At 48.5% G+C, this 21,164-nt stretch overlaps 1 protein-coding gene across 2 annotated transcripts; it reads left to right on the top strand.

The window, feature by feature from the left end:
• The first annotated feature begins 15,754 nt into the window (after window positions 1-15,754).
• PSMG3 (proteasome assembly chaperone 3) lies at window positions 15,755-20,200 on the top strand. 2 transcript variants are annotated; one of them, XM_059716393.1, is made up of 3 exons: window positions 15,755-15,863; window positions 17,316-17,533; window positions 19,340-20,200. In XM_059716393.1, the coding sequence occupies exons 2-3, from the start codon at window positions 17,318-17,320 to the stop codon at window positions 19,490-19,492; spliced, it is 369 nt and encodes a 122-aa protein (XP_059572376.1). In that variant the 5' UTR covers window positions 15,755-15,863; window positions 17,316-17,317; the 3' UTR covers window positions 19,493-20,200. The 2 variants fall into 2 exon arrangements, with proteins under 2 accessions (XP_059572376.1, XP_006274829.3); XM_006274767.4 differs by lacking the exon at window positions 15,755-15,863 and having other exon boundaries at window positions 17,139-17,533.
• The last annotated feature ends 964 nt before the right edge of the window (window positions 20,201-21,164 follow it).

Raw genomic sequence — 21,164 nt, 5'->3', positions numbered from 1 at the left:
AAAGGCATGTAGGAGGCTGGATGTTAACAGAACCCAACTAACATTAGCGTTCAAGACCAAGCAACACAAGACGTTCAGAAAGTTAAATCAGAAAAGAGCGTGAGGTCTTAAACCACTGCAAGACTATCTAGCAAAGGAAGTCCAGGGAGTTTCAGATGCACTGTTCTCCCCTGTAAGTGGGCAGGTTGCAGACCTTACATCTGCAGACCCTGTAAGGCAGCAACAGGCTACATCCAGCGAACCGGCAGTTTCCCAGTCCTAGTTCTCAGTCTCTTGGATGCCTTTCCACAAGTACCCTCAAGGCAATGCTGGCTTCCTGTCTCACTGTAACGAATGCTGCTCTGAATACTGGACAGAGATGTAAGTAATGTTATTTTTGAATACAATATCCAACATAAATAGAAGTGGCAAAGTTCCAGCCTGAAAATATAACAGTTTCCAATAGAGCAGGGAGAAGCGTTCAAAGAATCTTTTGAACAATCCATTAAGGCTCCTATCAAGACAAAGGGCTTTTTACGACGACACGGACACAGCAGCCTCTTTAAACTCATTCATAGAAACAGACGAGGCAAGCATTTTCCTCCTCATTTCCTTCGCTTAGATTCAGCCCCTCCAGAAAAAGAAAAAAGGAAGACAAAAATGAAACTATTACAGTTTCCACAGCCTGTGGGAGCCTCAAAAGAGTGCCGCAATTTTTAAAGTTTTAACAAATCCCTCACTGAAGACTCCCAAATCTGCTGCACGTGCTCTTCAGTCAGTTCACAGCTCAGAAGCGACACGGCTGCTGCTGTTATACACACGCAGTACTCAAGCTAAGAGCAACCAGCTCCCTGACCCTCGTTCAGGCATGCTAGAGTCTGAACGTCAACGAGCCTTTTCGGTGGTTAAAAGTCTGTGCTTTTGCCTCTCTGCTCATCAGTCTTTAAACACCTCTAGGCCTTTGTAACGGCAGCGTCCGCTTCAGATCTTTAATTGCAATTTCTGCATAAGTTACAGCTTCCCTAGTACACTTTTCCTTTCCACTCTGCCTTACAGATATGATTTTGTAGCATCCCACAGCAGAGACTAAGACACCTCAGGCAACAGATTTGTGTCCAGGAGGAAAAAAGGAAAAAGAAAAAAAAGGGGCAGAAAGAAATGAGTTGGGTCCTGTAATGAGATTGTGTGCTGGTTAATCTGCACTTTACATTCAAGGGCTCCTTACAGAACTACTGATTTGATCTCTTAACAATCTGAAATACGAATGGGCCAAGTTCCTGACTCAGCCTTCAGCACAACAGAAAAGACGTATTCAAGCCAAGAACAGCGGCAGCCAGCTGAAGAGGGAGAAGGAAAGCATTTCAGATGCATCTGAAGTGTCTCCAGACACCAGCAGAGGATGATAGGAGGAGGAAGGAAAATCAAGGCTGTGGAAGTAGTACACATCCCCCACAACTAGGAACTCAGCATGCCAGGTACAGGCACGTCGAAAGAGTCCCCTAATATAAGTTTTCTTTATCTTAAATCTGGCAACTTCTCCAAAGCCTGGAGGATTCTTACTTCATACACTAGTCACAGTCACCGCTTCTAGAGTGCCTTTATCTGAGGATTCCCACACATTTACACACTTCTATTAAGTCTCTCTATGACGCTGGAGAGGGGATTTTTATCCCATCTTACTGAGAGACTGAATGAATGCACAAGTCAAGTCTCAGTTTCCATGAAAACGAGTCTGACACACAAAAATAAGCCCCTAGAATTTCAGAAAGGCTTCCTCTGTTGGGTGATGATGAGCACGTCTGAGTATCTGGCCTGAAGGGTCACTACAGGGGCTCCTGGCCAAAGAGCTCTCTTGGAGATACAAAGGGTGTTCAAGGCCTGCAGGAAGCCAAGTCCCTTGGAGAACTTGATCCCATAAGTGAGTGCCAAGAACTAGAAGGTCTGGCTCCCTGTGTCACTTAAGCTCACACAAGCAGGGTGGCATTGGCACCAGAGCCGTGGCTGGCAGTGTTACCATCCTGTACTTAGGGCAGTTTGTGCACAGGACAAACTAGTGACTTGCAGGCTCTTCTATGTGTATTGCATCAGTGCAATCAGATCTGTCAAATGGGAACAGGAATTCAGTTGTCATCGTCAGCTCCCCAAGGAGGGCTGGGCTGACTCAATTAGAAGAGGTACAAGAGTATTGATTAATGCCAAATCTAAATTGTCTCTCAACTACATAGTGCGCTGATGGGTTTTCACCCCCTCTGGGTTAGTCTTAATTTCAAACATGATCCTTGTTGTTCCAAATGCACAATACAAATTGACTATATATTAGAGCTTGTATTATCTCAGTCCCCACTGGCCACTGATGAGCTAGTAATTCTGAAGTCTGACTTGTTCACTTTATTTTCTTACCACTCACAGCTTTCCCAATCCTCCCCAAAAATGCAGTGTTATTTTTAGTTGCACCCCTCTTCCTACACTGTGCACCTTTGGGCTATATTGCCAAAATGGCTGGCTCAGCTCCAGTGATCCCCCCCCACACACTCTTCAGGAAAGCTGTGTGTATTTATATTATTTGCAAGCCTATGTGCACTGTTTAGGCACCAGCCTCTGCTTTGGCCTGCAGAGAGAGATACAGCATCCCTGGAGAGCTCTTGGAAGGATAATGCTGAAGGCAAACCTGCTGCTCTCTGGTGGAAAGGGAAGGGCTGTCATATGCTGCATTCTTCAGGTGGTGCTACCTGGACATCTCCCCAGGCCACTGGTGGAGAGCAGGATGGGATGTGGCCCCCAATCCATTTGTTCATCCACCCACACTTTGGGCAGCTTTATACCCTGGGAGAGCAATCTGCTATTGCTTCATAGCAGTCAATCCCCTTGACTGGAGTTTTGGGTGTCCATCCTCCTTGGAAGTCAGGCTGATTATTTAGGTACCTCATTCCAGACTTGAGCATACGTCTAGATCAGTGGTTTTCAACCTGTGGCCTGCAGACCCCCGAGGGTCCACAGACTATGTCTAAGGGATCCATGAAAGATGACCACGATGAATCAAAACTATGTGAATACCCACACTGACAATTCAAAGGGGTCCACATCTCCATTTAAAGTTTCCAAAGGAGTCTACAAATGAAACAAGGTTGAAAGCTACTGGTCTACACAGCTGTGACAGATCTACCCGATTGAGCTCCAACATGCCCAGGGGCTCAGGAATCCTCAATTCCAATGGGTGGAGCCAATCCACCAATCAGGAACAAGCTGGGGAAAGCAGGCACCACCCCTTTCCCGAAGGATTGTGGAACGCAGTATGGCAGGTCTGCCATAAAAGAAGAGCATGCTCGGCACATTATACAGCAGATGTGGCGAGGGATGGAAGGAGAGAGAAGCTCCAGACAAGATGGTCATCGAGACCCCACGTGAGCCTCGACGGTGCATGGATCAGCGTACAGCGCTCAGGTGCTGGGAGCTGCTTGAGCCTACAAACCTGGCAAGCGGCTGGGTGGGGTGGTACGTGGATCGGCGCACAAAGAGCTGGCCCTGGGAGCAGCTTGAGGCTGCTCGGGCCCTACATGGTGCGCAGGTCAGTGCACAGGAAGTCAGCCTTGAGAGCAGCTCAAGGCTGCTCAAGTTAGCCCCAGCTCTAGGCCAGGTAACCGGAGCCCCGCAGTGTGTCTCAGCATTAAACTAAGAGCCCCGGTGCCCAGAGCAGGGTCCAGGAAAGGGAAAGACCCCCAGTGGGAGGCCGGGAGGGCCCAGAGCAGGGCACCAGGCCATCGAGAGGAGCAAGAGGCACTGCCGGAGAGAGCCCCTTGCGGAACTGGCCACCAGGGGATGAGCCTTGTTTGCTTCAGAGTGGGAATGCGAGTTGCTAGGGAAGCGGGTCCCATTGGGGAGCTGGGCTCGGGAGAGGAGGGTCTGTAGCAGCCACCCTCCTCCCTTTTGGAGGGGGGGGGGGGTCCATGTCCAGGGTCCTAATGGAGAGAGGGACTCCAGGGAACACCCCGTGGGGGTGCTGAGCGCACCTAATATTTTGTGATTGATGTTTGCTTTGTATTGTTGATATTAATATAGTTCTGGGTACTTCTTAAGGGGGTTTATATTAGTTTACCTGTTTTCATTACCTATACATGTTTACTCCCATTATCAGAACTTACCTGTATTGTTGCCTGTGCCCGTCTTTTGCATTGCCACCTCAACTTACCTGGGTTTATCTGAGTGGATGCTTATGTGTTTACTGTGTTGATGCCTTAATTTACCTGTTCCAGGGTGTTAATGTTCATCTGTGTGGGGGGTTGTTAATTATTGCCAGCACTGTAGATCACCTGTACTGAGTTCCCAGTTACCTGTTCTGTTCTGCAGTCCCCCAAAGTGGTACAATGCGTTGGTTGCTGGTTACTGAATATAGTGTCACATACCAATTCTACTATAAATATTTAATGCCTCTTATTCATATTTATGTTTGTATAGCAATACATTTGGATATAGTTAAGTGCTTTGTTCCGGCCTGGCTCTATAGAGAAAAGGAGGAACTGCTCCCCAGTGGCATGCTGCTCTCACAGCACTTTTGCTTGACCCTCACCATCCCTTCCACTTACGGGCAGGGCACACCCCTGCGTGTACCTGGGCTACACAGCTAAAGGCTTGAAGTGCTAACCTAGCCACATGGAGACTGCCTTGCAGAAGCAGGACAAGCAGCGCTCACCAGCTGGACAGGGACAATACTGGACTCTCTGCAGCTTCCACTCACATATTGCCCCCTCCGACTGTCCATTCACACAAGTTTCCCCCTCCCCACCTCTGCAATAGCTTCTACGAATCTTGAAATGCTTGAATACTCCCCGATTGTGCAGAATAAGATTTGGGACTTGGAAGCTGCACAAAATGCCTAAAGATATTAAAATCCTCCATCTTCCCCTTGGCCGAGAGAGGAGGAAGGTCGAACTGTTTGTGCGCAACAGCTAGATATTAAATCATTTCAGCTCTAAAGCCTCCATTGACCTCTTTTTGAAAAGCAGGGTCTAAGTTTGTCCCAGGTCATGCTGTGCAACTCCATGGGGGCTGTGCTAGTTCATAGGTCAGAAGCAAGTTCTTCACCATTTAGGATGTCAGCTGCTGCTATTGGAAAGAGATTGCGCATCCTTCCCTTGGGAGGATCCTGCTGAACTTTACAGTTCAGCTGAACTCTCTTCCCAATCTACAGTTAGCATTTTTCATGAAGACAACTCTGTTAGGAACATTATTATAGAGATGTTTGCAGCAAGATTGTAAAAAATGGAGCGGGGGGGGGTGCTAAATATTTCCCCATCTCAACAACTGACCCACCCTGAACGCACTAGGAGAAGAACAGCCTTCCAGCACTTTTCCAGTTGCTGAGTGCCCCTGGACTCTGCCTGGGCAAAGCCTGCTCTGTAGGACAGCTCAGAGCACCTCCCTGGGCTCAGTGACTGATGGATGGTTCATCCCTTATAGATGCATTCCTGAGACCACCTCAGCCTGCTGTCTGAAAAACAAGATTCAAAACCCAGCCCTAGGAGCTGAATCTTACTCTAGCTGCTGCTTATAACCTCGGCAGGAAGCTGTATGTATATCTGTTTCCATTCAAACTCACCCCCACTCCCGCCCCTCAACCCAGATGTCACCTGTCCCTTTACCCAGCCAGCTCTTTCCAATGCCGATGGCTTTCAGTCATTTGAGAGCTGCCTGCCTGTTGTGCTTATTTCCCTTGCTGGAAGGACTATCATCCAGAAGTGCTGGCCTCCTTTCCCCTTGGGAAGCACTTTAAAGGTCGTTCCTAGAAGGCAGCCTCTGGGAAAGGAGTGTGTTAATACTAAATGGGCATTTAAGACTAGGCAGAGAAAAGCATGAAGCAACTTGTGCAATGGTCTCCTGTGGACACAAAGTCAGGTAAGTACCCAGGGAGTCCCACAGAAATGGAGCTTTGTGTGCAGGGAGTGGGATAAAGGGGGCTTATTATCTGGCAGAAGGGGCAAGGCAACTGGCTCTCACTTCCCTTTCTCTGAAGGCAAATTGCAGAGAGCTTGCTTTCCACAAAGGCCATCTGCCAAAAAAGTTTCCCCTGCAGGCTACCTGCCAAGATACGTTTCTTCATCCCTTGAAGCCACCTGTCAAGGACACCTGCCTGCCTTCCCCAAGGGCTAGTTGCAAAGGGTGCTAGATCCACCTATGGCTACGTGCCAAGGTGTTTTGCTTCTCTAAGGCACCTCTGCCAAGGATTATGTCTTATATTTCTGAGCGTACAAAGCTTCCAGACGCTTCTCCCTGGGACTACCTGCAAGGACTTTGGCACACCTTTCCCTAGGGGACTGGGTGTCTCATGGATATTGGAAAATGTGAGTGGGTAGCTGGACATCTGAGCACAGCCTGGCAGGATAAGACACCCGTTTCTGTTCCGAGGAAAAGATGCTGAGCCAGCTCCTAAGGTGTGGGGCCTGCAATTTGCATTGCCCTGCCAGGGCTGATGGCAAAGTGAATTCTCTAGCCAGTAAAAAAAACTGGGATTAAAGGGGTTCATCTCAAGTCAGGAGTTAAAATAAATCCCCAAGAACCTTTTGGGTCAAGTCTCAACCCCTTTATAAAAAACTGTTTCAAAATGGGAGGGGGGGGGAAGTGTTACAAGTATATGCAACACGCCAGGGGCTAGGAAAAGTGGCAATGTGTGCTTTTCCTACAGCCCTTGGACCACATCTTCTCCTATGAAAGGAATTTGACCCATTGCAGCAAATGCAAGGAGGGGAGGAGCTGTGTAGCAAATAATATGCCCAGCCCTCTCTGCAAGTCCATCTCTTTCCATCTACAGAGAAGCGATCATTCCCATGTGTGTTGTCTTTTAGAAATCCAGCATTATTAAAATAACTCTCAAATCAGAAAAGAAGTAAAAATATTTCAATTTTCAAGCATGGATGGTCAAAGTAAAAGTCAAGGGAGGCTTTAAGAATCCCAGGTGTTGCTTAACCTGTAAGTGAAAAGAAAATGTATAACGTAGTGCAGGGAAGAGGAATACTAAATGAGGGAAATTCTTAGGGGAATCAAAATTTGGCTCATCCGCAAGTCAAAGCTGCTGCAGTAGAGGAATGGGAGGCTGGGCTCAAGAAGATGGGAGAATTGGTGGCTTGCACAGCAAGAGGAAAATCTGAGAAGTCTCTGGGTCCAAACTGGAGGGAGAATAGTTCCATTTACTAAACAGCCTTGGCTACATTTGCCTCTAATACAGGAGCAGTGACGTCAATGGGGTTTTGACAGGGATAGATTTCTCTTTCTGTATCTCCGAGATGGGCAATAAAATAAGCTTCATCCACAGGCTCCCTAGTGGAATTTTACAGATTCACGGAGGAGCAGTGTGCCCTGCCTACGAGCTCCTTTTGCATAAATACTCAATGCCACCTTCATTAGCCCAGGCTTCTTTCCTACTCTCCCCTTCATCTTGCTGAGAAAAAAAAAGCAGCTGGATCATGGAAGCTTAAGGCAAGGTGCTGAGCTTGGGGGTGCAACAGACTCACTGCACAGCCCTTTCCCCCACCAGAGACCTGGCTTCAGAGCAGGAGCTGGTGGCAGCCTCAGTTTAGTTTGTACTGGTCACAGCAGAACCCAGTCACCTCACACACTGATGTGATTAACAGGGAATAAGGCATCCTGACCCTGCTACTATGGAAGACAAGGGCAGTTCTCATAAGAGAAGCATTTGGACCTAAGCTGGGCAGTGACCTATTACTAGAACAGCAGGCAACGGCACCATCGGGGCTGAGATGTGTTACCAGAACAGAGCAGCAAACGCATATATGCAGGGGGTCTCTGGGTACAGGAGGTGGACAATTTGGGACCAATAATGGGAAACAACTTTGCACCTTTTGAGCACCGCATCAAGTCCAGCACACCAGCAACTAAAAGTCATTTCTCTCCAAGGACCTCAACCAAATGGATGGAAGACTCACTCCAACAGCAGCTCACAAACAAGTGTCTCCATCTCGCAAGCCTGCCTCCCCGATTTGGGCGCAGGCTGGGTGTAACCTTATCAGAAAAGCAGCACTGAAAATGGAGACTGGAACATGGACTTACCATCCAGGCTGCAGGTCCATCCGCTGCCTCCACATCCCCTTGCTTCTAGCTTTGCTGCCAAGCTCACCATCCTCCAGCAGGGCTCGAACTGGAGCTTCAGCTCCCAAGTTTCTTCCCAGGAGCTCTGGAGTCACCATCAGCCGTCTTAGCCAGTCTCAAGTCCTTTGACCAATGAAGCTTTGACCAATGAAGAGGCCACACACAGACTACCTGCTATTGCTCTGGTAAGCCTGGTTCTGAATCACCCACTCCCACCCCAGGATCCCTGGCCTCATTCCTTTCACCTGGGAACAAGGCCAAGTCTGGCACAGGTGCAATTTACTTCCCAGCTGCTTAAAGGACCAGTTCACCCTGTGACAAAGATAAGACACTTACTGTGCCATCTCAAGGACGCTGGCACTGCAGAGACCTAAGCTCTGTGTTTGGTGGATAAGCAGAAGCTCTAATTTGGCTTCCAGATCATTAAGGGTATGGCCGTGGTGCCCCCAAACTGCACTAGGGAGCATTGCTGGAATACAAAGCATGCCAACTCCCTGCACATTACACTGTGAGGCAGATGTAATGTCCTGTCTTCTAGCACTGCTGGACATGTGCCTAGAAGTATGCCTAAGACAGCAAGCTTCTTGGCATGCTCCCAGTGCCACCTGCAAGTGGCTACACCTCGACCATTCTGGGGTGTCATGTACGCAGGTGGGCAGCACTGTGGATCATTGCAGTGTCCCTCAGCACAGCCCAGAGACACTTTGTAAAAGGACGCTGAGCTGTAATGCGGGTCCCGGCTGCTTTCTGAAGCATTGTTCTGTTTGAAACCATATTTCACGGTGTGTAACCATGACAGTGTTTTCCGAAGAAGGCCAAACATGTGGGAACATTTCTCACTCCTTGAAAGTTAATGGCTGCTCCTCTGCACAGGTTTATGATTTAATTGAAGAATGGAGAGCAAGAGAAGATATGATGATTAATAGTGCCATTAATCCTCAGGACACAGCACTGTAGTACTGCCCAGGGCCTGCACTAATGCTTGATGGTGTCATCCAAGCCAGCCAATGACACAGGGAGTTGAGGGCTGGGGGTCAAATGAAACAGTTAAAAAGGAGGGTGGGAAGCCAGACTGTGTTCTTGTTTGGATGAGGGCAAATCTGGAATAACTGTCCTGCCAGCATCAGCATTACTGCACGTTTACCCTACTGTATAAAACAAGGAATTTTGTCCAGGGCCTTCTCTATAACGAACATTTTCTCCACCATCTGACATTTTCTGTAAACTACAGGAAAGCTAATTTATAGGCATTTACTTTGCCATGTTTGCATGGATAGGAGACATAAATACACTATTTTTTTAAATGGACGTCATTCTGCAGTACTGACCGATTCTTTGATGTTCCCTGTAGCAGGACAAGAAGCTTCGTTAACTGTTCTCCCTTGGTTCATGGATCTCACTCTTACCACAATGGAAAAATTCACTGAGACAGCTCTGAACCAATGTTCCAGTGCAGTGTACAGGCAAAGAAGTCTTCTTTTCAATAAAATGTTACCCAAGGTTGTATGAGCACTTGTAGCCAAGTAGCACTTTTTACAAGAGGTAATCCTAGTGTCTTGGCTCTGGTCCAGTTTGATTAGCAAAATTCTGCCAACTTGAGTTCCTCCAGCTTGCATACTACGTTCTTCCTTGGTTTTGCTTATTGTTATGTACTGTTCAAGAGCTACCATGTTCCATCCCTGAGCTGGCTGCATTTCACTGATGTGTAAAGTGATTTTGAAAGTGCCACAGGACTCTCTGAGATGAAAAGCACTATATAAGCCCAAGTTATTAATATAAATGCCTTTTAAAAAGATATTTGCATTTTTACTTCACTATTTAAAATATAGGGCTAGGAAGCTACTGAGGGTCCTCAAACAGATTACTGGCTAGACCTTCCCAGCCAATCAGAATGCAGGGAAGTATGTTTTTCTGCTATAATCAATACACAATAACCAACAGCATCCACTTATGATACAAATGAAAGGGGAAGGCTATAAAGATTCCTTCTGCTGGAGAAAACCCTGGTATCCAGCCACTGGAGCGAGGGGAGGAAGTGATCCCGACCAGCTCTCTGTCACACTAATGAAGCTGTCTCATAACCGTAATGGAGACCTCATGTATCTGCTGTGACACTTAGCAAATCCGGGCATGAATAAATAACTGAAGTCCAATTGAATTAACCTCCAGCTGATCAGCACAACTAAACAAATTATCCCAAACTCTGAACAAGATTAGAAAGACTGGAGCAGGCTAGATTCATGTGGTAGGAGGGTTAATTCAGTTTAACAAGTTTAGACCTAGCCCCACTGCGTTCTTTTCTTGATGTTTCAGGGCAAACTTCTCCCAGACCACTCTTGGAGAACCTGGAGAAAGGATTACATCATATGAAGGATGACAGTGGCAGTCCAGCCCGGAGTCACCTGAAGAAATAAAACAAGTTTTGTAAGGAGAGAGCAGGTGGGAAAAAAAATGTTTCACAGCCACCAGAAGAGAAAATAGAAAAATGGCATTGATTTCCGTGTGAGAAATTCCAGCTTGGTGTCTAAGAGGTTTAAAGAGATTGTATCCCCTCAACCTTCCTTTTCCCATTAAGCACAGAGACCACCTTCAATATACAGGTGGATGCAAGAGGCTGGACCCAAAGGGATTTCCTATTGGCTAGCCCTAGGCAGGTGCCTGATCAGCGCACAAGTCGTCTAGAATCCTATACTTAGGAGCTTTATTCTTCCCATGCATTGTACAGATCACATAGTCCCCCAACACAGGACTCCGGAGACCACTCCAAGAGCCAAGACACACATTGCAATACTCAGTGCTGAAGTCCCACAGTTATGGTTAGAGCAAGACCCCCGCATACCTTGATATTCCTAGGCTGGAGTCCTGGAAGGCAGTGCAAAGTTGGCATTAGAGCATTACAAACGATGCAGTTGCATGGGGCACTGATTTTGGTCAGAGCCGCTTGTGGCATAGTTACATTTTTGGTACGGTTGTCTAGAAGAGAGCACTGGCCCCAAGCTAAGCCTTTGCATGGACCCCACAAGGTAAACCCTATCACTGAGACAGAAGGAGTTTGGTCTCAGATTCCCCCAGCACCAGTTAAATCCTGACCACACCACCAAATCAAATCAGTGCTGGCGCCCATCTCCCCACAATGTTCAGGGTGCCTGTGGTGTTGATTGTGCCACTAGGCCAGGGCATTTGAGACAAAAATTCTGTGCAGGAGTGGTCTCGTGACTACAATCCTCGTGACCACACTGGGACACCAAGTCTCACACCCAACCCACTAGCATCCATCCCATGATACCATCTGACTTTTAGAGCAGTGGGTCCTGGGAGACAATTTGAATGCTACCTGTTCTGCCCATTTGCTTCCAACCTCTCCTTCTGGTCCCTGTAAACCATGAGGCCTCAGGATGCAAGGGGCAAGATCCTATTTCACATATTAGGTATCTGATGGGACTGGGTGTCTTAAATATAGTCCCCTTCAAGTCCTTGAAAAACCCTGAATGCAAAAGGTAGTTGGAACCTCCCCACTTTTAGTGACTTAGTCTTGAGATAAAGGTGCACTAGAAAACTAGATACATTAATGTTTATTGGGGACTTGAGCAAAGTGGGATATGGTCACACTTAGAGATCAAAGTGCTACTTAGATGTCTAATAGATAGAACAGGTCTGATCCAAGGGATCTACTTCTCTCCACTGTCCCTATGAAGGAGCTCTCACTGGCTCCATGGGATGGCCACCATCTGTACATGTTTGTGTGGGGTGCTCCATTGTCCCAAGGGGACATGAACAGTTGCACTAAGGCATGACGGGACCGTGTTACCCAATGTCCTGTGGCAGAAGCCCTGCAGACCACAACTCGCTCCCTCTCTGTCAGGGAAGGGAGTAGTATTCGGCGTATCCTGCAGGGTGCTGCCTGCAGAAATGTTTGCCTTGGGCCAATTCTGTTTGGCTGTTACAGCTCTGCAGCCCTCCAGCACTAGAGCCAGGTCAAATGCATGGAAGCCCATGGCATGTCTGCTCATTCAGCACTGGAGACAGCCACAACCTGCATGTCAGAGGGGGAACGAAGTACCCTGGCTTTGTGTGTGCTCTCAGAGTGGGAAAGCGCAGTCGGAGCCACGACACGCACTAATGCTGGAGAATGAACTGCTTGGATGAAGGAATAGGAGAGCTCTGGTTGCTTTGCTGTGCTCACCAGCCCAGGATAGTTGGAAAGCTTCCCTAAAGGAGCAGCTGGGGGTCCCCTGGCAAAAGGGAAGCCCTTGGTGACATGAAGCTAAGGTTGCCAGTTCTACACCACCTGCTCTTCCCCCTTCCCTCACAGGGAATAGTTTGGGGACGGAAGGGCGCAGGGCACTCTGGCACACACTGTCCAGCAGAGTGGCCCTTAGGGGATTGTTCCACTCTAACCTGTTTATGGCAGAAGCTAAAATGACTTCTGGGCAGCTTCAGCATCAGGGAGGCAAAATAATTTCTCCCCTCGCCTCGGCTGTACAGAAGAGAGAGCAGCAGCACCTGAGGTTCCAGCCCACAGTACGTACCCAGAAGCATAAAAATACAAGAGAGAAATCCAAAGCAGAGAAGCAATAACCTGTAAACTAATAAACCAACCAAATGCTTTGATAGCAAGGTTCTCCCAAGAGCAGTGATTATTAATGGATGTCCTGAAACATCACGTGTATAGTTTTCTAGTGAAGAAGGAAATGTTTCCAAGGCGCTGTGGGTCTCAGGCTTCAGCTTCATAAAATCTTCATATCATTTTATATAAATCTAGCACTTCCAAAGCTCCCTGCTTCCAAACCACAAGTGCATGCACACATATACAGTCATTTAAAAAGAACTCTGCTAAGAAATCATCCAAATAAATGTCAAAGAGATAAAACTACAATATTGTGCAAAGTTCCCCCATGGGAATAAGGGGATGTAGTGTTACCAATTCTCTATAGTGACACACCATAGAATATGTTTCCTTGTTACTGAGGGCAAGTTACTGAAAGGAAGGACTCTTGGGATCTATTCCAGCCTCTGTCAGTGACTTCCAGGATCCTTTGTGAATTGCTAAATGCTTCCGTGCTTTGATTTCCCCAACAGGAAAATGGGGATATTAATAATTTCCTAAGTCAGGATGGTGTTTGTGTAGTTTAATTCCCTAATATTTGCAAAGAGGCTTGAGATCTCTGTAAAAAAAACCCCTACTATATATGTGTAAATTATTATCTGCAGGGGTACATGTCCTTATCAGCCATCCAAGTACAAGAAAGAGAGTCAGACAAACAGCTCGTAACTTCCTTCTGACAGTGCCCTGGTGCACGCCATCACGCGTCCCTGTGGTCGCTGGATCACGTGGAATATAAAAACCTGCTACTTGCTGACATTTACTCCTTTTGGTCATATAAGAAAGGCTCATCTTTTTAGTGCTGGATCAAGATCCAGGGTTCAAAAACCCTCAAGAGTCTGTCTATGCGTGGTCACCATTTGTTACATTCCCTATCAGACTTTTCACAGGCTGGTGACAAGGTGGCATTTACAACTGATGCAAAGGGTAAAAGCATCCTTTCTGTTCCCAAGTCAAGCTCCTCGCTGAGATATAGATGGGATCATGAGAGTGCTGTTTCTCCTCTATAGGAGCTCAAGTGGATTCCCTCCAGCCCTGTATGAAGGAGTGTGAAGGTCAGCAGGGGCAGAGGCATCCCAGGAAGGATCAAGCCCTCTATTTTCTTAAAAGGAAAATTCCTCTCCAGAGAAGGGTGAGTGGAGCTAAACTTTATTTTTGTGGCAGGTTTTACTGACAGGAGCTGCCATTATCTCAGTCAAACAGGCAAGCCCTCGAATGACTGTGGTAAGCAGGAGAGAGAAATGTTGGTTCTTTGCCGTGCTAGAAAACAGAGGATTTGCCAGATTGCAAAGAGTAATGATAAGGTATCAAGTCACTCCATTCTCATTAACCCAAGGAATCAACTCCAAGCCTCTCAGAGACTTTCCATGGACCTCTGCTACCCTCTAGCGGCACTTTAAAACACTCAACTAAAAGTTTCTCTGCTTGATTTTTGTAGTTAACTTCATGCAAAGTTTCATTTACACTTTTCATGCCAACGTAATCCAAAACATGAGATCAGCAAAAATATTTTGCCAGCTAATTCGAAATTCAAAGTCTTGTTAGCAGAGCCAAAACGGCAGGGGATGTACATGGATGGGAAAAAAAGGAGAAATAACTGAAAATAACGCCTCTTGGTATATTAAAGTATTATGCACCAGCGTTGAAGGTTGCATTGGCCATTCTTTAGGACGTACTGGTTTTCAGGGCTTTGTATCTATCCCAAAGCATTACTTTGGGGTAAATAAGTATCTGCATGGGAAAAGTGAAAAAATGCTCACAACACAACTCTAAATCGCAGACACACAAATAAGTTAATATATTATGCATAGTACATTTTAATAGATATTTTTGCTCTCTATATAAAGGAGGTCTTTCTTTCCCGTTGCAAAAAATATGTGCTGTCGGCTGCCAACTAAACAAGCTAAATTAAATTAAAACTTGATTTGCTCAGGAAATGTCATTAGGCACATATGGAAGGAGTTTTAATTACTAAACATGACCTGAATGTTTCCATTCAGAGAGCTACGATCCATAAATGCCAGGCCATGCCGGCCCGCTTAACGAGAGATCGGGACAATCAAAAGGCAAGATGTCCCAAATCTGTATCTGACCCCTTGACTCCACGAGCACCAAACCGAGCGTTACCTACCCCGCTAAAAAACACGGCCACAGAAATAAATGGCCATGGGGCATTAGTGGTTAATGAACTTAACGCCTCATTCGTATCTACAGAAAAGTGCCGTTTCAATCTGTAGGCCAAGCCCATGAGGAAAAAACCCATCGGCTAGCATGTGACATTTTGGGGGGTTAAATTCCCTTTCTTGAATCTGGCTAAAGCGACAGCTCCTTCCACATCTGGCGGCAACAAACTCCACCCGTTTGGACCCGAGGGGCCGCTGGACGGACACGAGCCCCTCGGACGACGCCAGCTCTACGTTTCCTTGCTGTTTTGGCCGAGAGGCCGGCAGGGCAGATCTTCCGTCGCAAACCTCTCGGACCGACCACGACTCTGGGTTTCCAGATGAAATCTTGGGACTTATCTCGTGAACCGCGTCTGCGTGTGTCACCGTGCGCGTGTCCGTGAGAGGATGGCGAGGTGCCCGGGGGGGGCACGGTCCCCGGCCGCGCCCTGCCGCGGGGTTACACGCTCGGAGCAGACACACGTGCAGCTCGGCACCGCGCCCTGCATTTGCACCGGCCACGCGTGCAGCGTCATGACCCGACAGGAAATGTAAGTGTCCAACTCTAAAAAAACCCAAAAGCCAACCGGCTGCGAAGTTGGGGCTGGGAGACGTGTGACACGTCCGGCCGCCTTCGGCCCCGCTCGAGCCGGGGCCGGAGGGAGGGGAGGGTGTTTCTTCCCCACACCACACGGCCCGGCCCGGCCGACACAGGGCCGTGCTCGTGCCCTTGTACGGGGAGCGCGCGGTCCGGCACAGCTCGGGGCCGCCACGTGCTCCCCGCTCGGGCGCGGGGACACCCCGCACGGCGGCCGCCACCAGCGAGCACCGGCTCCTCCCCCGGCCCGGCCCCTACAGCCACCGCGCCGGGCGGGACCAGCGTGGGGCGGGGCCGGGCCGGGCCTTCCTCCTCCCCCTCCCCCTCCCCCTCCCCCTCCCCGCGCGGCCCGCGTCCGCCCGAACCGCGTAGCGCCCGCCCGCCCGCCGGGGCCTACCCAGCGCCGCGGCCGCGTCAGGCGCAGGCAGGCGGCGGCGATAGGCCTGGGGGCGGCTGTGCCCTTAGTGATGGGTCCGGGGCGGCTGTGCCCTTAGTGATGGGTCTAGGGGCTGCAGTGATGGGGCTGGGGGCGGCTGTGCCTCTAGTGATGGGCCTGGGGGCAGCGGTGATGCGTCTTGGGGTGGCTGTGTCCCTAGTGATGGGTCTTGGGGTGGCTGTGTCCCTAGTGATGGGGCTGGGGGCAGTGGTGATGGGTTTGGGGGCAGCTGTGCCTCTAGTGATAGGTCTAAGGGCCACAGTGATGGGTCTGGGGTGGCTGTGCCCCTAGTGATGGGGCTGGGGGCGGCAGTGATGGGGCTGGGGGTGGCTGTGCCCCTTGTGATGGGGCTGGGGGTGGCTGTGCCCCTAGTGATGGGGCTGAGGGTGGCTGTGCCCCTAGTGATGGGGCTGGGGGCAGCGATGATGGGGCTGGGGGTGGCTGTGCCTCTAGTGATGGGGCTGGGGGCGGCAGTGATGGGGCTGGGGGTGGCTGTGCCCCTAGTGATGGGGCTGGGGGCAGCGATGATGGGGCTGGGGGTGGCTGTGCCCCTAGTGATGGGGCTGAGGGTGGCTGTGCCTCTAGTGATGGGGCTGGGGGTGGCTGTGCCCCTAGTGATGGGGCTGGGGGTGGCGGTGATGGGGCTGGGGGTGGCTGTGCCTCTAGTGATGGGGCTGGGGGTGGCTGTGCCCCTAGTGATGGGGCTGGGGGTGGCGGTGATGGGGCTGGGGGTGGCTGTGCCCCTAGTGATGGGGCTGGGGGTGGCAGTGATGGGGCTGGGGGTGGCTGTGCCCCTAGTGATGGGGCTGGGGGTGGCAGTGATGGGGCTGGGGGTGGCTGTGCCCCTAGTGATGGGGCTGGGGGCAGCGATGATGGGGCTGGGGGTGGCTGTGCCCCTAGTGATGGGGCTGGGGGCGGCAGTGATGGGGCTGGGGGTGGCTGTGCCTCTAGTGATGGGGCTGGGGGCAGCGGTGATGGGGGTGGGGGTGGCTGTGCCCCTAGTGATGGGGGTGGGGGTGGCTGTGCCCCTAGTGATGGGGCTGGGGGTGGCTGTGCCCCTAGTGATGGGGCTGGGGGCGGCGGTGATGGGGTTGGCGGTGGCTGTGCCTCTAGTGATGGGGCTGGGGGTGGCAGTGATGGGGCTGGGGGTGGCTGTGCCCCTAGTGATGGGGCTGGGGGCAGCGATGATGGGGCTGGGGGTGGCAGTGATGGGGCTGGGGGCGGCAGTGATGGGGCTGGGGGTGGCTGTGCCTCTAGTGATGGGCCTAGGGGCGGCAGGTGCTGGCAGTGACACCCATGGGGACATGCCTGTGGCTCTGCCGCTAGGCCTGTTGGCGGGCGCCCCCGGGAAGCTGTTTGGCAGGGTTGGGGGTGCACTGTGCTGCGCCGCGTTGTGCACGGCTGTACAGCTGAACGCTGGTGTTTTTTTCTCCCTCGCAGCCATGGAAGCCAAACCCATTGTGACATCAAGGCAGAGGACGGTGGCGGTGCAGGGAGTACCAACAGAGGTGGTGTGCATGGCCTTCTCCAACTCCATCCTGGTGGTGGTCACGCAGTACGGGAAGATGGGGACACTGGTCTACGTGGACCCCAACGTCGTAAGCAATGACGTCGGCCGACCTGTGCTCACCACAAAAGTGCTGCTGGGGCAGGACGAGGTAAAAGCAGAGCACATCATGCTGAAGAGCGAGGGGGGACTTACGCTAGCTTGAAATCCTGCTCAGGCTGCCAAGAGGTTGATGAATCAGCTGCGTGAAGACAGGCTGACATTTGCGTGTAGCGGCAGGATGGAAGAATCTGGTGTTGAGGGAGGAGGGGGTCACCAGTCAATCCTGTGCTTTCACCAAGTGTTCAATATTACAAAAGTCCTATTAACTCTAAACTGAAGGCGTCTTTGGATCTGTTTGCTTCTCGCCCTGCTGGCTATATAATGCCTCCTGGGTTCACAGTGGGGTTGATCCAGCTCCTGTTGTCTGCAACGATGAAAGATCAAACCTAGTGGCCTAGATTAGCCTTTCTTTTGGCTCTTGCTGTAGTCAGTTTTGCCTTCCTACCACTCTTTTTTTTTCTCCCAACCTTTGTCTTTTCCAGAATTGACTTCCGTTTCCCTCTCAAATGTCCCTGCCAGCAGCTGCCTTTGCTAAGTTGAATTCAATTTGGCTTAAACAAAATGGGTTTTTAATTGACCATTATACAGAAATCAAGAAAACAACGTATTTCAGAAAGCATCCGCTAGACCAGTACTAAACATAAAGTTACATGATGCTGCAAGATCACGTGGGTCTGCGGTATTATTAGAACTGCCTAGTATTGTTTGCTAACCCTAACTAAAAAAAGCCAGTAATGTGACTAATTCCTAATTTTCCCAGCAACCTCTCTTTATGCAATCCATGACTTTACTAACTGGCCTCCTTCCCTTCAAATGGGACTTGTTTGCTTTTATTTGAAATGGCTACCTCTGTGGTGCAAAGTCCACTTAAATTGGAGCAAAAAAGCAATTCGGTGTCTGTTACCATATGTTAAACTATGACTTTTCCTGTCGCCAGTAGGCATATTTATACTCTGAAATAATTTCAGCAAGTTTTTATGTACATGGTCATTACCTGCTCCTTTGCTTTTAATTAATTAATCTAAACTTTTAAGGAAAAATTTGATTTGCTCAACAACCAAGCACTTCCTGTCTGGCATTTTGGGATAATGAACATCCCAGCCCCAACGTAAGGATAGAAAGAAAAGCAAACTTCTTAAAAACATGCATAGTAAAATGGATATAATTAAAACCTGAACAAGGTAGGTATACTTATTAGAGACTGCCTAATTAAAAAGGTTTGATTATATCACCTTTCGCTAGTACTCAGGCTGATCATTTGTTTTTGGTTTATAGACTTTGGCCGTCACCAGCAGGTGTTCAAATGATACCGTTTCAGGCTGAAGTATTGCAAAAATAGGCCTGCATTCCTACCAGAGTCAAATGCATCCTAGTCTATAGCAGGTTATTAAAGAACATAAGAGTTAATGATGTCTTAAAAAACTTGGCTGTGATAGGGATGTTCATCAGGGTGCACTGGATTTTTACATTAGTTGGTATTTGGTGATGTGGGAAATCCTGGTGTTACATCTCGGGTAATAGCCCTGTCATGAGTGACTTTCCACACTGGGCTTCAGAGTTCTCTCTGAACTACTACAACATTTGGTTAAAATGCAGCTCCAGTTACAATATTAAGCCTGGTTTGTTTGGCTACAATTTATGGGTCCAACCTGCTCCCTTCTACAATGTAGCCGAATGGCACTTCAGCCTCAGATCATGTCTAAACCCTTCAGCAAACAGTTTGAGCCCTATACTGACCGATCCTAAATATGCTCAGTAAATAGCTATTTCAGAAGGATTATATTATTAGCTAATGGACCACTTTGGGAAGATTCTCTCAAGTGAAGGAATGTGGGTGTTTTTATTTGCTTTTCAGCCCCTCATCCATGTGTGTGCCAAAAACCTGGTATCGTTTGTGTCTGAGGAAGCTGGGAACAAACCTGTTCTTCTGGCTATCGCCTTAAAGGACAAGACCATGGAAGGCATAAAAGCTCTGCGGGAAGTGATCCAAAGTTGCCAAGTGTGGTGAGGCCGCACCATGCAATTGAATGGAAGAGATCTTGAGTCAGGATACCATTTACTTTAAAGGACAGAATATTGGAAATGATGGGATGTCTTTATCACAGCTTTGGACCATGTTAAAGAATTTTGTGAAATGTTGTATACCATGTAGAATGCTTTGAGGTTGTGATGGTGGCAGTGGTGGTAGTGACATGGATTTGGAGCCCATTCAGTGAGTAATGAATTTGGAATGGTATTCTCAACACTCAAGGAATTTTTATTTTTCTCACACTGAGGGGAGGGCTGCATTTTTTTGGAGAACTGCATGTGGCTTTGTAGCCTCATCTTGAGAAGTAAAGCCCCGTGACAACGAAACACTGTGCCGTAATGTAAAGTCTGATGCAGAATGAATAAAGAAACATCAATGAAAGCATCATTTACCTGCTTCTCCCCCATGACAACCAGATGATTTGAAACATTTTGGACCAGAATCAAGTTAATAGGACCTGCAGACAGTACAAAATAGGGGAAAAAGTTGACTCTTGACTTCAGGGTCCAGTGGAAACCATAGCAAATCTTTATTGTGCATAGTTGCGCACATCAGGCACTCCAGCTTCTGTCTTTAGGAGAAACCATTAACTTGAAAGTTACAAATATCTGTGCAAGCTGTAGTTACAAGTAGCATCTAATATTGTTGTCATCGAGAGGAATGATTAAATAAAAATATTTTTCTCTATTTTTGCAGCGTGCTTAATTAGCACATAGCGAACCTCACTGGAACGTCCAAGTCCCGATCTTGCTGTTTAATTCTCATCAGTGGACTCAGGTGCTTGTTGGAAGCCCCATTACGTTCAGTAGGGCCTCTGCACGGACACAAGGACTCGCCTCCACAGCTGCAGTTGCAGGATAGGGGCTTTATTCTGTTTCTTCCTTGCTAACAGGACCTTGTAGATATCAGTGGAGGAGCAGAACAATCCATGCATCTTTTAAAAGAATTAAATTATCAGGACATACTGTTTAAAAGACTGCATGTCAAAAAGTGCAGTTTTAAAAAAACTCAGATTCAAACTGCCTGGCTTACAGTGTCCCTTTAAAGAAATATGGCTTAACTGCATTATTTAGAAATCTGTGTCTCCAAGCCACTGTGCCTGCGGTTGTCAGAATCCTGACGTTCCCCTTATTTTATACCCGTCACCCTTGCTACAATTCTGGACAAGGAGGGCTCCAGGGTATGTTGAAGTCTCTAAACACTATTTCACAAATAACCTTTCAAAGCATTTTCTAAGTCCTGGTATTGAATGTGCAATTTCTACTGCTCACAGCCCCTACCATCTCAGGGAATATGACTTAATACTATAAATTGAATCCTGAACGCTCCCTCCACGATAGCAATAGCAAATATTCCAACTATGTCCTGAAGAGAAACACGAACAGGTGCTTAAAAACAAGCAAAGGATAACTACCCGGTGTAATAGCATTATGAGAGATTGCTTGTCTTGCATCTGTGGGTGACTGGCAAAGGAGGAAGTTGGAATCCTTTTTCAGCTGGCTGTTAGTTAAAGCTGCAGGTAGTTAGGCTGGTATTTTACTGCTTCCTGTAAGATATAAATTAGATACGTGAGTGGTGTGAAAAAATCTTTAGGTCCCTAAGCTGCCAACACTGCTCTTTGCACTGCTGTAATTCACAGAAATATGTGGCC

Source organism: Alligator mississippiensis, chromosome 13 (genome assembly GCF_030867095.1).
Source record: "Alligator mississippiensis isolate rAllMis1 chromosome 13, rAllMis1, whole genome shotgun sequence".
In the NCBI taxonomy this organism is placed as follows: Eukaryota; Metazoa; Chordata; order Crocodylia; family Alligatoridae; genus Alligator; species Alligator mississippiensis.
Note: the sequence above shows the minus strand (reverse complement) of the source record. Positions and strands in the feature narration are given on the sequence as shown.

Coding starts and splice junctions, on each gene's coding strand:
- PSMG3 (XM_006274767.4), top strand. CDS start 17,180: ATGCCTGTGGCTCTGCCGCTAGGCCTGTTGGCGGGCGCCCCCGGGAAG. Junction 17,534..19,339: donor TGCTGCTGGGGCAGGACGAG/GTAAAAGCAGAG, acceptor TTTGCTTTTCAG/CCCCTCATCCATGTGTGTGC.